This window comes from Lissotriton helveticus, chromosome 2_1 (assembly GCF_964261635.1).
Source record: "Lissotriton helveticus chromosome 2_1, aLisHel1.1, whole genome shotgun sequence".
NCBI lineage: Eukaryota > Metazoa > Chordata > Amphibia > Caudata > Salamandridae > Lissotriton > Lissotriton helveticus.
Window position 1 is genome coordinate 542,584,622 of NC_136059.1, and position 15,277 is coordinate 542,599,898.

The window sequence follows — 15,277 nt, forward strand, 5'->3', positions numbered from 1 at the left end:
GTTGCAAGAAACTTGGCGTTAAAAGAAAGTATAGCCCAGGGCTTTGCAACATACGATATCTTGGCAAGCATGGGTGACAGGGGTAGGCCCTCGGGTGGGTTGTCTATATGGGTTGGCACGCACCTGGGAGTGAAGGCATCCCTAATCTTAACTAACTCATTGGATGTCCAGTGTGTATTGCTGACCTTGCCAAATATTGCTTTGATTAATGTATACTCAAGGCCAGTTAGGCGGGGCCTTGAGTCCGAGGCTATCGAAACTGTTAACCTTCAGTCGATTGACCCCTCCACCGTGTTAATTCTGGGTGGAGACTTTAATTGTCACTTTGAGCCCCTCATGGACCCGAAATTTGGTGAACCGGATGATGTTGACTCGCTTTGGGCCATTCCAGAGCCATTGACTCCTCAGGTCAAGGTATGGACCCCCCTTGTTTTGCAATTGCAGTCATTTGCGTTAACTACATCACTACGAGCATGTAATGGGAGGGTGGAGCCCGATAGACCAGGGAGATATATACTTTTAATCGATTAAACCACACCTCAGTAATCAATTATATCTTCATTGAGGCTAGGCACTGGGATAGGCTGTATGAGTTTAGAGTCATTGAAAGATCTGACAGCGACCATAATGCCTTAGTTTTGTCCCTTAAACCGGGGAGCTTTGGGTTGAAAGGCTCAACTCCGGTTGAACACTGCGCTACTGTGCCATTAATAATAAAACTGTAGGCGAAGGGTTAAATGGCCAGACTTACAAGCGTCCACTAGTAAACTTGCTGAATTATAGGAGACCATTATTCCGCACATTGAAGAGATGGGGAAATCCGGCCATTTGGGTAGGGCAACTGAAATACATAATCAATTGTTTGCCATATTAAAAGATATTTTGTACCCTGTGAGAAGGGCAAACCAGCCACGGACCACGATCCTTCGATGGTTTAATACCTCCTGTCGGATGGCCAAAAAGGCAAAGGCCTTGCTTACAGTAATAAAAACCAATGACAGTGAGGCCATCAGGGTGCATCGCATTATGTATAAAAAGGCAATTTGTGTTGCTAAGAAGGAATGGGAGGCCACAATGTGGGAGGAGTTGGCACCTGCACTTAGTTGTAAGGATTCCAAATTATTCTGGTCCATTGTTGCAACTGGACAGTGGGCTTGCCCCCAATATTGCCCCTTCGATCTGGGAAAGCCACTTTGGTGCTCTATATGGCACCTATGAGTTTGATGGTTTGCCTGTTAGTACTCTTGTACCTCAGCAATCTCAAAGCGTCAACGGGGCTGAAGAGCGTGGATGGTTGACGGTAGTCCCTACATGCCTCGCCCCAGTTGAACCCTTTACTTTGATTGAGGTTGAGACAGCTATAGGTAAATTGCTCCCTAATAAGGCTCCAGGATTGGATAAATTGCCGGGGGATTTGTTTAGGGCACAACCTAAAATCTGGGCCCCTTACTTGGTCGTTCTATTTAATGGCATTTTGCAGGGAGACGACCTGCCCCCTACTTTGTTAGGAGCAGAAATTGTGCCTATTTTAAAAAAGGGCGGCCCATTAACCCCCTCCAATTATAGACCCATCAGCTTAATTGATACATCACAAAAGCTGATGGGGAGGGTCATCCTTGACCGGATTCTCGGGTGGATTGATGAGAATGGGATCTTTTCTACACTCCAGGCAGGCTTTAGGTCTGGCACCTCTACCTTAGATCAGATATTCCGCCTGCAGGTCCTGTATTGGAAAACAGCAAAGGTGGAGGGTGGAAGCCTCTATCTTGTGTTTGTGGACCTGCGGGCGGCATTTGATCTAGTCCTGCGTGAAAAATTGTGGAAGGTGCTAGCAGACCTGGGACTTCCACCCTATTTATTAGCCGTTTTATCTAGGCTTCATGTAAACAACTTCGCCCAGGTCAGGTGTGGCAGGCATGGCGAACTCACAGACCAATTCCCTGTCCAAAAAGGAGTTCGCCAAGGGTGCGTGTTGGCACCCACACAATTCAACCTCTACATTAATGGCCTTGTGGAACATTTGAATGGCGTGGTAAACAATGATGCCCCTAAATTGGTTACGGGTAGAGTGCCCGCTCTGATGTTCGCAGACGACACCCTGTTGTCTAGATCGGGCATTCAAAAAACACTTGATGGATTTGTGGAGTTTTGCGAGCTTTGGGGATTAGAAATCAATCTGGGAAAAACTAAGTTTGATTTTTAACCCCCCTAAGCGGGTACGCCCAAACCCGGTTTTACATGGTATCCCCCTTGAAAGGGTTAAAACATTTGTTTATCTGGGTGTTACTCTGAGAATTTTGACTGGAACACGTAGATTGCTAAGTGCACACTTAAGTTATCCCAGCTTGCGGGGGGTATAAGTAAAGTTTAGGGATTCAACCTTTAGGCCGGTGTCCCCAGCTCTGGAGATATATTGTCGCCAGGCTAGAACGGCAGCAATTTACGGGGCTGAACTTGGGGGCACAAGCAGATAATGAACCTTAAAAAGGTAGAGCAGTCTTTTGTGAGAAACCTAGTTGGGTTACCGCCTAGTACACCTTTGATCCCCCTTAGACTTGATCTTGGCATGGTGCCAATAGAGGAGATCATAAGTGCAAGACCAATTATGTACCGGAAGAGGTTGTTGTCAGTCCCCGAACTGGCCGCTTAGAGCGGAATTTTCTGAGATTTGGTCTCTTCTCATATATAAAACGATCCCTTGGCTCCAGCACATTAGTGCTGTTAGTACCTGGTTAGGTCTTTTGGAACTGTGGGAAACCCCCGAGACTTATTGCCCAGGGATATCGAAGAATGAATTCCTTTCTCAGATACGTATGTAGAACTTCCAAACGCGATCGAGCTCTGCAACATTGGGTATGTTGACATCCGAGTTCCTCTTACTTAAACCAGAATCTAAAGCGGAGGAATTTATGGATCTAATTGAACCCCCACTTGCTAGAAAGCTATATCTCCAGTTAAGGCATGGCACTTTACCCATTAGGTCTTTTACATCTAAATGGCTAAAACCTAATAACGAAGTTTGCCCTGCATGTAGTTATAAAAGTGAGAATGTAACTCATGTATTTTTTTTTTGCCCTGCCTATTCTGCAATTAGAAAATGTTGGCCGATTCCTATTTGTAAGAATTTGGGACTCTTGCATTTTACACAGGCCTGTAGGATACTGATCTATGATACCCATCCTCCCATTGTGTTAGCAGTTTCTCGTTATTTACTCAGTATGTGGTTGGGGGAGACAAACCGTTCTAACTTAATTATTGTACTTATTGCTTTTTATTTCTTGTATTCTGATAACTTAGTTTAATTCTTTAACATTTTATGACTATTCTTTTATTGTTCGTGCTGATGTATTTTATGTTCACTTTTATGGTCATTTGACCGAAATAGTTATTAACAACAATTTTTCGAACAGGATCAGTTTTCCTAAGGCTGATGCCAGTTACTATAACCATGAGTACTGTACTTTCAAGATCTATCAAGTAACAAAAAATGTTTAGTACGGAGTACGAAGGAACTTGTGGAATATTCACTATGAATTTGCATTACAAAGTAACATTTATCACAAGAAAATCTGCATGGAATCACTGAGACGGAAAAAAGGCTGGTGCAGGCAATAAGAACCTCAGCTGCTCCCAAGAATAAAATGACAATTGATATTTCCAGGAAAGTTTGTTATTTAGGGTAGATTTTCAAGATGGCTATAATTAGGAAAGAAGGCTGTTAATATGAAATCTGTATGAACGCCAGTCCTGCATTTATGAATGAAAATGTAGTGAATTAATTTAAGTCATAAAAAAAAGTTTGTAAAGATGAACAAACTCCTCCTGGGTGGTACTGAGTGTAAGGCCTTAAAGAAATATACATCTGGCAGTCACGGGACGTATAAGTTGGGAACACAAGTTTGAAAGATTAACTTTTAAGGATGAGTAGTTCGAATTCAGCAGTCAAAGACAGCCGAAAAATTAAGTTATCAGTATCAAGTTGTTGCGTGGCTAACCGACATAGCAACCACGATAATAGACCCAGCATCAGTAATGTTGCTGCTAAGGCACATTAGTGAGCGTGTACAAAGAGGGTGCTAGTTGCTAAAGAAACTACACTAGGCAGAACAAAAAAATCAGTTTGTTAACATCAACGAGATTGTAAGACGGTAGAAGTGAGGGATTTTAGTCATACCTTTGACTGACAGGAGGGAAGATTGTAGAATTAAAGGTTTGATTCCAAGGGAAGGTAGGAATCATTCGTGAAGGATGATGTGAAGTAGGAAGACAAAAGCATGTGTATGAAAGGGGCAGAGACGGCTAGTCAAGATGTGCGTGAAAAGGAGGACGGTTGGCGGGGAGGGGGAAATTGGCAAAGGATAAATGGTTTGAAAAAATGAAAAAAATGAGCCAATGGAAATTGAATGCTTGGGTACGAGTGGCAGACTTGGTTAGTTTAGTCTGCAATACAAGAAACAGTACTATGTACAGCAAGAGTGCTAGAACATAGGGGCCTTCTAAGTTGAAGGCTTCTATTGGTGAATAAGAATGTGGTACCTTAAGTTCTATTTGGTGTTTTAGTACCCAGTTTGTGTCGTTTTTGATAAACTGTAATGCCTCTTCAAGGAATGGAATGTGTTTAGCATGTTCTGCTGTTTGTGCAATCTGTAGTCACATTGGAGTTCTACTGGACATCTTAAGATGGCAGTTTCCCCAAAGTAAAACGCTTTATAATGTACTATGAAAGTATTCTTGGAAGCTCTTTATTTACAAACCATCTCCCCTTGACCCCCCAGCAGGATCAACTAGAGCTGTAGCCTCTTGAGCTCGAAAGGGACACAACAGATTGCACTAAAACAGCAGAGCACTACACTCATTCCCTGCCTTGAGGGACATTACACAATGTGTTACACAAAACAAGTACTGGCATAGTCAACAGGTCTCACATTTCAAGGCATCCCCTGACATTTGGGACTTGCCAATGATTTTTTACGGTAATCTCGTACGATAAGGAGGAGGCAAAGAGTAATACAGTTGCCTAGGATCATAATTTGGTTATATAGGAAAGCCTGGTTTAATCCCAGGTTTCAAATTGTGCCATTCAACCACTTGATGAGCATCTCAATTATATTTTACAAGAAAGCTAATACTTTGTTTGGCCAGTTTCAGACCCAATGATCTAAGCCCTTTGAGCTGAGCCAACCATCTGGCTCTAGCTTAGTTAAAGCCTTCAGTTGCTCACCCACCTTCATCACTCTGACAATTTAGGGTGCTTAAGAAAGATTTACTATCAATATAGTTAAGCGGGAGTACAAACAGTGCATGACTCCTCGTTTTAAAATAAATAGGACAGACCTACCAATGTGTTCAGAAAGGGATTACCCAAGAACACACAGGGTGCCACAAAGGAAGGCAGAGATTAATTAAAAAGCATGCCTCATGGTTTATAGTTTAGGTCTTGCTCATTGCACAACTGGGGGTTTAGTAGTTCCTATGGGGAGACTTTAATTGCTCAGGACCTACTCCATCAGAGACAGTTGACAGCCTAGACTTTGAATACAGATTTACCAACCAATATATATTTTGTTAAAGCCAGGATTAAATGGCAAGTCTCCGTGCCAAGGTCATACCATTCTCACTGTCCAATGTCTAGTGATTGAGGTTGCATGTTTGCGTCTAACCACCTCCGTGAAGTGCAACCTTGCTTGGGGGTCCTTTGTCATGGATTGTTTTAAGACACTTGCTACTTTCACAGAACACAATTCAAAGCGGTCCCGTGGTTTACAGCAAAGAGACTAAAGGCATAAAGAGATTTAAGGCCTAAGATTCTATTTCATTCCATTAACCAAGTTACTGCCTTTGTGCACTGACACGCCAAAGGGTGCTGCAGTAAATAGAGAGGGCTTACTTAACCCATGGTGTTGCAGAATTACAGCAACTCAGATACAGGATAACAGTATAGTCACATGTATTACTTCTATCTAGAAGTATCTCACTCTAGATGGCAGTAAGGAATGAAACCCTTCAAAATAAATCCACGACCTGTTGTGCATGTACATGCTTTGTTTACCTTTTGCCCCCTCTGCCAAAACTCCGTGGCCCTGTTACCAAACAGATCATACTTTTTGGCCTCAGGAGAAAGCCTGCGAGTAACCAGGTCTTAAGAGCTAAAAACTATACTCGAACGAACTATAACTTAGGGTAACATTACTGTGCACAAATACTTTAACACCAACTTGAAAGTCGTGCCAGGTCTCGGTAAAGCTGGAGGTCAAGTGAGGAGGGTTTGTGAATAAAGGGCTTCCAAGAATACCGCCATAGTGCATTCCACAAGGGTCAATTTACCTCCGGAAACTGCCATCTGTCCAATAGAGGAACTGCAAATATGTGCTTACCTAGTGATTAAATACCAAACAGATTTTGTTCAGAAAAATGAGGGGCAGTGCGCCTTGTTGGTAACCCGGGTTCAACGCCAAAGGATCAATTACATACAAATGGATAACTTTACTAAAGTAAAAAAAACTGAAAGGGTGTCCTCATTGCATATAATCCCTTTTCTGCCGACCAATCATGGAGATGGTGATTGAAATTCAATATTGCAGAAATTGAAGCAGACCCGGCGGGACGCAGCATTCTAGACCCGTTTGGCCGTTTTTCAAGACTGTAATAATGCAAAAGATTATAAACGCCAGGGCGAGTAGATAATCGTGGCATGAACCTTATTAAACTTTAAACCTGCATTAATTTACAAAAAAAACGATAAGAATTCAGAGAAGCAATACTCTGTAGTTTTAGTAGCGTTGCCGCTAAAGTTTAAGGGCCCCGTTCAATTTTAAAGTGATTTGAGAGTCTTCGTTCGTTATCCGCGGGAGGGGGCCCAGTGACCGACGGTCCCCTCCTGCCATCAGCAGACGTAGGGCTGGAGCACAGATTGCCTTCCTGAGAATGGCACATTCTCCCCAAATCATACAAGTGGAACAGGCATATGGACACGAGTCAACATGCATGCCAACATTTTAATAGGAAAACAAAAGTTTTTAAAAAATCCACTCAGGAGAAAGTATTTATTTACTCCACTGACTTCTGTAGAAGCAATGCCAATTTCAGGCGGGAGATAACCAAAATAAAGCAGTTTTTTAGCTTTAAAAATCAGGTCTACACGTATGGGTGAAATTCGCGGTAATGGATTAGCCCGAGGTTAGGAAGAAACCGCAGCAAATTGGCGTCTGTTAACCAGTTTATCGCATTCCCCTTCCTCCCCCCTCTAGGCAGAGAGCTCCGCAGTATGCAGGGTCGCAGGAATGCGCCCCGACTATCCAGTGCCACGCGGAGGTAAAATCAAACGAAATGCTTTGCGCCGTCACAGAGACGCACGCAAAATACGTACGCCATTAGTAAATGAACTTTAGACAAAAAGATAATTGAGACCGTCAACAGGTAGAACCATAAATTATAAAATACGGTTTGCATCCGATTCTTCATTTACAAGCAAGAATAGTACGAGTGGTTACCGACGATATTTTCTACTACAGAACCGCGTGGACAGCCACAATAGAGTTTAATATAACAGTTACCAAGAACAAACCCCAGGCTAACTGGTAAGGTTTTGAACAGGCACGTTTTTTTCCTCTTTAGAATACCATGAACCGAAGTACGCATATCAAGAGCGCGCACTCACGCACTTTATTTACCAGCGAGCAATGACGCACTTTTTTTTGCACCTCTCACAAACACTACTCGCGAATTACTAGCTTTGCGCACTTTCAAACCACCTCCCCACCCCGATCTGCGCAAACCGCCCAGATTTGCTGCCCTGCGCATTTGTAAACGGCTCCAGTGCTCCCACCACGCTAAACAATCGCGGGCAGGGCAGCCGCTCCGCTCAAGTCCCGGACTCGCTTACTTTCTTCGCTGCCATCCTGCACGCCCGCTGTCAGCCTCGTAACCCCGACGTCCCAGTGTACAAACAGGAGAGAAAGAGTGCGCTTTTGGACCCTCCCTTTATACCGAGCGGGGCGGATCCCGGCGGACTCAGCTCGCGATTGGAAGGGATCCTCCACCCCCAATGAACAGGCAACAGCAACGGAGCCCCTCTCTCGTGAGGGTAATACTATATAATGTGGGCTCCCCGGGGTTGGCTTCCTACAGGGGGTCCACGTTTTTCGGGCGAATGGTGTACTGTAGACCATGACCCTGGGGATGTTTGATAGGTTAATTTAAGTGCAGAGAAGGGGTCGTAGCGTTATTAGGGCTCACTCCGCAGGGAAAGGCAATGTAAGGCATACTGTGGTGCTGAGGTAGTGTAGTGTAGGGTAGGTTGTCATTTGTTCTGTACTTCTAGGTACAAAACATTGGCTTGGTTTACATTTGGTTGGGTTTCGAGATAAGGATGTAAATAAACCTTTGCTTTAGAGCTGGGGTTTGTGGAGTGGGGCTAATATGGCAGGCAAGAGCATCTATGTGAGGGAGGTGTTGAGGGCTTTGTGTGCGACAGGAAGGGATGACTTGATAAGGCCTGGATTGCTTGATCAGATGTGGGGTGGCATTTCACGGCGGTAGCGGGAACCAGCTAGTGGGGTAGTAGCCATGGTTTTGGCCAGCTCACCACCACATGCAAAAGTGAGGGGAACAGATCCACAGCTCTCTCAGGTTGGGGCGGCCTGACTGACAAGGCACGGTTGAACCTGATAGAAGAGACCAGGCGAGGTGAACAGTAGTGACCTACATCAGGCCAAAGAGAATGTGAGGTTTGGTACAGTCATCCTGTCCAGAGGAGGTATCTCGCCTTGTGGAACCCTTGATTGCTACAGCCTCCAGCTGTGTCTTCCTGGAGATTTTTAACTTCCAAAACAGAGACTAAATCAGAACGTGGAAATCTGCGCTGTGACTTTGTGCAGCAGTTTTCTGACAACGCCTCCTCATTCTTGGATACTGCTTGTAGCCGTGTCCTGCTGAACTTACCTTTCGAAACATTTTTTGCTGACTCTTCTAAGACCAAAGATAAGCTCCAACCAGGCCTAATCCACTTCTTGTATCCTACCGGCACTCCATGGAAGTCTTGTCATATTTTCCGACTTTGACGCGGTCTTGCACGACTATATGTCCGCGGTTGATGCTTTGATCTTTTAGGCACTAGTTTTTACCTTAAACTTTAAAAAATCATAACTCTGGTTCTACTGATTGGATTTTTGTTGTTTTAGTGTCAAATAATTTATTAAAAGGTACTTTATTGTTCTAACTTGGTATTTTTTTCTGTGTTGTGTATTCACTTTATTATTCCTGTTTGTGTGCTGCATAAATACTTTACACATTGCCTCTAAGTTAAGCCTGGCTGCTTTTGTGGCAAGCTACCAGAGGATTAAGAAAAAGTTAATTTAGTGACTTTTGTGGTTCACCCTGGCAGCTATTGGGGCTGTTGCTTGAGCAGGCTTAACATCCCACTCAATCAACATCCTAATTTCTCATATTATGTTCTGAGGTGATGCAGCTCTGTTACGTTACATTTCAAATGTCTTTCCAGACTACTCACCTGACAGAGCCTTTGTGTAGTGATACCCCTCACAGCAGGGCTATCTCCAGTCTGGATCACCCACAACAGAGGCACTGAAGTGTGGTCAACGTAGACAAAGACTCAACCTCACCTAAATGGTCCCCTTCAACCTGCAGCTCCACTCCTACTCACCCATAGCATCTACAACAAGCATTGGCATAGCCAATAGGTCTCGCCTTTGGGGTCTTATAAGGGTTTAGCCAGAGCTATTGGCTTTGCTAATGTGTATAAGCTATGTTGTAGAGTAGCGTGACTTGTGTGCAGCATGTTGCAACTTGATAATAAAAGAGTGTTATAAACATTTTTGTTACCTTATCTATAATTAAAATGATATCATGTATAACAGAACAACTTATTAAAAAAAGAATGTTTAGTGATATTTTTTGTGTGGAATGTTGGTAACTTTTGCTCGAAATCGGTCCCAGGATGCTTGTTTCCAGTCCAAGGAGGACCAGCCCTGGAAGTTAGGCTGGACTGTTCCCATAAGGAGCAAGGTCAAGACTGATTTGCATATGGCTGGGCCCAAACTGGGGTGGCATGTTGAGAAAAAGAATGATGGATTAAATCCAGATCTGTAACTGAGAGTGAGTGGTTGAAAAGTTTCAGCACTCCATCCATCATCTTGTTGTGTTGGCAACTTTTTACTGCCTGTACTAATGGTTGTTTCTTATAGGTTTTTGTTTTAATTTCTAAACAACAGAGAATAGAGGTGGGGAAATAGTATGTGAATTATAATAAGAGTAGCAGAGGGATATTTTGGGAGAAATAACGGAGGCCAGCTTTTGAGGGTACTATGGAGCTATAGCAATGGCTAAAGTATGGAGCAGACAAATGACACAACACTTAGGGCCTCATTACGATGTCGGTCGGAAAGTCACCGAACGGTATTTCAGTTTGTCTGAATCGGTGTCAGAACACAAGTTTCCGACCGACTCAGAAACATTTCCGACCAACCGATTACGATGGAAAGGTAACCGTTCAGTCTTTCCAACTCTGTTCTGACTGGCATTCGGAGACTCCGAGTCGGTCGGAGCTGAATCGTACAGCTCTACGGAACGCATTTCCGAGCGAGCGATTACGATGTTGGATTTGGACAGCCTTTACGACTCGGTTTGTCCGACACACAACGGTTGTCAGAAGCTGATATTGGGTGCCCTTAGCAGGCCCCCCCTTCACCCAAAGGCCTCTAGTTGGGGCCTGTGGGGGTACCCATGGGACCCCTCTTTTCAACCATGCACAGTGGGGCAAGCACCATGGGGTGGCCGCCACAGGGTGCAAGGTTTTCTGTAACCACCCCTTTTTTCAATGGGAGCCTGTGTTGTCGGGCGGAACACAGGCTCCCATTAAAGTCAATGGTAGTCCGACCGAATGGTGTTCGGAACCATCGTAATCGGTCGGTCGTACTCCCCGAAACCAAGTAGATCGGAAACGATTCAGACACGAAGTCGGTCGGAATGGTTTCCGACCGACATCGTAATGAGGCCCTCAATCAATCAATCAATCAGTGCATTTATAGAGCGCGCTACTCACCCGTGAGGGTCTCAAGGCGCTGAAGGGAGGGGGGGGGGGTCGCTACTGCTCGAAAAGCCAGGTCTTAAGGTGTTTTCTGAAGGTGAGATGGTCCTGGGTCAGTCTTAGGTGCGTGGGGAGGGAGTTCCATGTTTTGGCTGCCAGGTAGGAGAAGGATCTTCCTCCGGTGGTGGTTCTGCGGATTCGTGGGACGGTGGCGAGGGCGAGGCTGGCGGAGCGGAACTGGCGGGTGGGGATGTAGAACGAGAGGCGGTTGTTGAGGTATTCGGGGCCCTTATTGTGTAGCGCTTTGTGTGCGTGGGTGAGGAGCCTGAACGTGATCCTCTTGCAGACGGGGAGCCAGTGTAGATTTCTCAGGTGGGCGCATATGTGGCTGTGGCGACGGATGTTGAGGATGAGTCGTGCGGAGGCGTTCTGTATGCGTTGGAGTCGAGTCTGAAGTTTGGCTGTGTATAGGGCGTTTCCGTAGTCCAGACAGCCGGTGACGAGGGCCTGGGTGACGGTTTTCCTGGTTTCGGTGGGGATCCATCTGAAGATTTTTTGGAGCATGCGCAGGGTGTTGAAGCACGATGAGGAGACGGCGTTGACTTGCTTGGTCATCGTGAGGGAGGAGTCCAGGATGAATCCCAGGTTGCGTGCGTGGTCCGTGGGTGTTGGCGCGGAGCCCAGTGCCGTGGGCCACCAGGAGTCGTCCCAGGCGGATGGGGATTGTCCGAGGATGAGGACCTCCATTTTGTCTAAGTTCAGCTTTAGGCGACTAAGCTTCATCCATTCTGCAACGTCTTTCATTCCTTCCTGGAGGTTGGTTCTGGCGGTGTCTGGGTCTTTGGTTAGGGAGAGTATCAGTTGGGTGTCGTTGGCGTAGGAGATGATGTTGATGTGTTTGCGTGCGATGGCGGCGAGGGGGCTCTTGTAGATATTGAAGAGGGTCGGGCTGAGCCAGGAGCCTTGGGGTACTCCGCAGATGATCTCGGTGGCTGCTGAGCGGAAGGGAGGGAGGCGGACTCTCTGGGTTCTGTCGGAGAGGAACGAGGTGGTCCAGTCTAGGGCCTTTCCTTGGATCCCAGTGTTGAGGAGGCGGGTTGTTAGGGTGCGGTGGCATACGGTGTCAAAGGCTGCCGAGAGGTCTAGGAGGATGAGGGCGGTTGTTTCTCCGTTGTCCATCAGGGTCCTGATGTCGTTGGTGGCTGCCATGAGGGCGGTCTCGGTGCTGTGGTTGGCTCGAAATCCGGACTGGGACGGGTCGAGCGAGTTGTTTGCCTCGAGGAAAGCGGTCAGCTGTTTGTTGACGGTCTTCTCGATGACTTTAGCCATGAAGGGAAGGAGAGAGATGGGACGGAAGTTCTTAAGGTCTTCGGGGTCTGCTGTGAGTTTCTTCAGAAGAGCGCTGATTTCTGCGTGCTTCCAGCTCTCAGGGAAGGTGGCTGACGTGAGGGAGTTGTTTATGACGTTCCGGAGGTGGGGTGCGATGATGGTGTCGGCTTTGTTGAAGATATGATGGGGGCAGGGGTCCAAGGGGGAGCCGGAGTGGATGGTGTTCATGACGTGGGTGGTGTCTTCCGTGCTGATGGGGGTCCAGGCGCTGAGGGTGGTGGTGGGGGTTGGTGTTTCGGTGGCTGGAGGCGGGTTCTGGGGTCCGAAACTGTCGTGTATATCTGTGATCTTGCGGTGGAAGAACGTGGCGATGGAGTTGCAGGGGTCTTGCAATGGGGTGATGTTGTTGCTGGCGCTGGGGTTGGAGAGCTCTTTGACGATGCTGAAGAGTTCCTTGCTGTTGTGGGTGTTGTTTTCTAGCCGCTCTTTGAACGATGCCCTTTTGGTGGTGCGGATCAGCTGGTGGTGTTCGCGGGTGGCGTTCTTGAGGGCTGTCAGGTTTTCTGTTGTCCGTTTGTGGCGCCAGGTTTTTTCGAAGGTTCGGCAGGATTGCCTTGAGTCTTTGAGGGCGTCTGTGAACCATGAGGTTTTCCTGTTGCCGGTCTTGCCTGGGGGTTCTTCAGTGGGGGGAGGTCGTTGGCGCAGTTGGTTATCTACTGTGCGAGGTTGTGGGCTGCGTCGTTGGCGTCGGCGGTGTCGGCTGGCGGGCTCTGGCTTAGTGATGAGAGGAGCTGGTCTGTGGTGATTTTGCTCCAGCATCTACGGGGGATTTGTTGCGTACGGTGATGTGCTGTATTCTTTTTAAAGGTGAAGTGGATGCAGCTGTGGTCTGTCCAGTGTAGTCCGGTGGAGTGGCTGAAGGATACGTGGTTGTTGGCGGAGAAGATGGGGTCGAGCGTGTGGCCAGCGAGGTGGGTGGGGGTGTTTTCCAGTTGTTTGAGTCCGAAGTTGACGAGGTTGTCGAGCAGGGTGGTGGTGTTGTTGTCCTTGTTTTTCTCCAGGTGGAAGTTCAGGTCTCCTAGGAGGATGTATTCTGGTGAGGCCAGGGCGTAAGGGCTGATGAAGTCGGCGATGGTTTCGCTGAATTGTGTGCGCAGGCCCGGGGGTCTGTAGATGAGCGTTCCTCTGAGGGTGGTCTTGGGGTCGGTGTGAATCTGGAAGTGTAGGTGTTCGGCGGTGGAGAGTGTGTCTTCGGCGTTGGTCGTGATGTTGATGTTGATGGTGTCCCTGTAGATGATGGCGATTCCTCCTCTAGTTTGATTGATGCCGGTCCTTCCGGGTGATCTGGCGCTGGGCGCGGACGGGCGCAGACGGGCTTCCATATGAGGGGCTGTGGGAGGGAGGAGCAGCTGGGAGGCGGGAGTGGGGCGGCGAATGGGTACGGCAGGGGGGCGGGTCCGCAGGGACGCAGCGGCGGGGAGAAGGCACAGAGGGGATCGGGGGAAGAACGGGGGACAATGCAGGGGAACGAGGGGTCACAGAAGGCAAAGGGGGTACAAGGCACAACAAGGGGAACAAGAATCACAAAATATGATAAACCAGGGCAACACAATTACAGTGCAGCGTTCACCTGAGGGGGCTCACGCGGCACCAGGCAGCGGCAGGGGCAAGGCGACAGCAGGGGCAGCGTCACGGGAGGACCGTGTGGCGGCTGGGGGGCGACCTACTTGAGAACAGGGTCAAAGGTCGTTCTAAATGTTCCTAAATGTTCCTTGTCTCCCCCCTGGTGCTTTTAAATGGGTCAATGAATTATTTAAACACTATCCTACCAATATGATATAATATTTGTATAAAAAAAGAGGCAGTAGTTTCTAGTGCTACCAGGACATAACAGTCACAGAAGTGAGTTATGCAAAAATTGAGTAACAAAGCAATCAGTGCACTTTCACCCCATCTCTACTCCCTTAGTACCATTAGCATTCTAAGCACTACACAAACAACATGACAATTAAATAAAGCCAGGACAAAATCTGAGGTCACCCCAGTGGAAGAAGTCTGCTATGTAAAAACCGAAACAACATAACAAGCAGTGTAGTGTCATCCCTTTATCAGCGCCTCGAATAGGACTATGGGCATTCTAAGCGCTATGATATGCTGCTATCACATGGCAGACGTGCCCTATACAGGCAGCAAGTAGCACCACGCAGGAAGCCCAGTGCACGACAGACTTAGCAGCACAGCTCAGCAGCACTGAAGGCATCAGGACAAGCCAAGTTTCCTTCTCCAAGTCTGTGTGCTTCGAGTGAAACACTCTGTAGCTCCTCCTGATGAAGCACCAATTGTCTGCCGAGCACATCTGCTCCCCCCGAACTGGCTGCAGGTGCTGGGGCCTACATTTATTCATTCCGAGGGGAAGTTGAGGTAGCTGGTGTCGAAGAACAGAGGAAAGCACCTCTTTCCGAACACCAGGCCTGACCCCTCAAGGCTGCCGGGTATTTCCAAAGGAGGTTTTCTGCTATCAGAAGATATTTTCTGTGAGGGCACAACAAATGCTCCGTACCTGTTTGAGTTGAGGGGGGTGTGGGCTTGGAAGTGCTCAAGTAGAAGCAGCCACTGAAAGGGAGGGACCAGGATGTGGGGGGGGCAGAGGTGGTTTAAAAAACAGGGCCCTGACTGAGATGACCAGACAGAGGGTGAGAGAAGATAAGCACCACAGATACACACACACACAAATCACACTTTTGCACATATAAACACAAGCACCACAGATATATACACTCACAAATCATACTTGTGCATATACAAACACCCCTGATATACACACAGTATTTATCACCTTTGTGCACATACAAACAGAAGCAAATACATATATATATATATATATATATACACTCTGAAATCAAA

At 47.0% G+C, this 15,277-nt stretch overlaps 1 protein-coding gene across 1 annotated transcript in view; it reads right to left on the bottom strand.

Annotated features, from left to right (window-relative positions):
* LOC144818122 (betaine--homocysteine S-methyltransferase 1) overlaps positions 1-8,033 on the bottom strand; it is a 46,550-nt gene extending 38,517 nt beyond the window's left edge. The window contains exon 1 of the mRNA XM_078675208.1: positions 7,883-8,033. Within this exon, the coding sequence (XP_078531334.1) occupies positions 7,883-7,897 (15 nt within the window). The 5' untranslated portion in view covers positions 7,898-8,033. The remainder of the gene's footprint in view (positions 1-7,882) is intronic.
* Between the last annotated feature and the right edge of the window lie 7,244 nt (positions 8,034-15,277).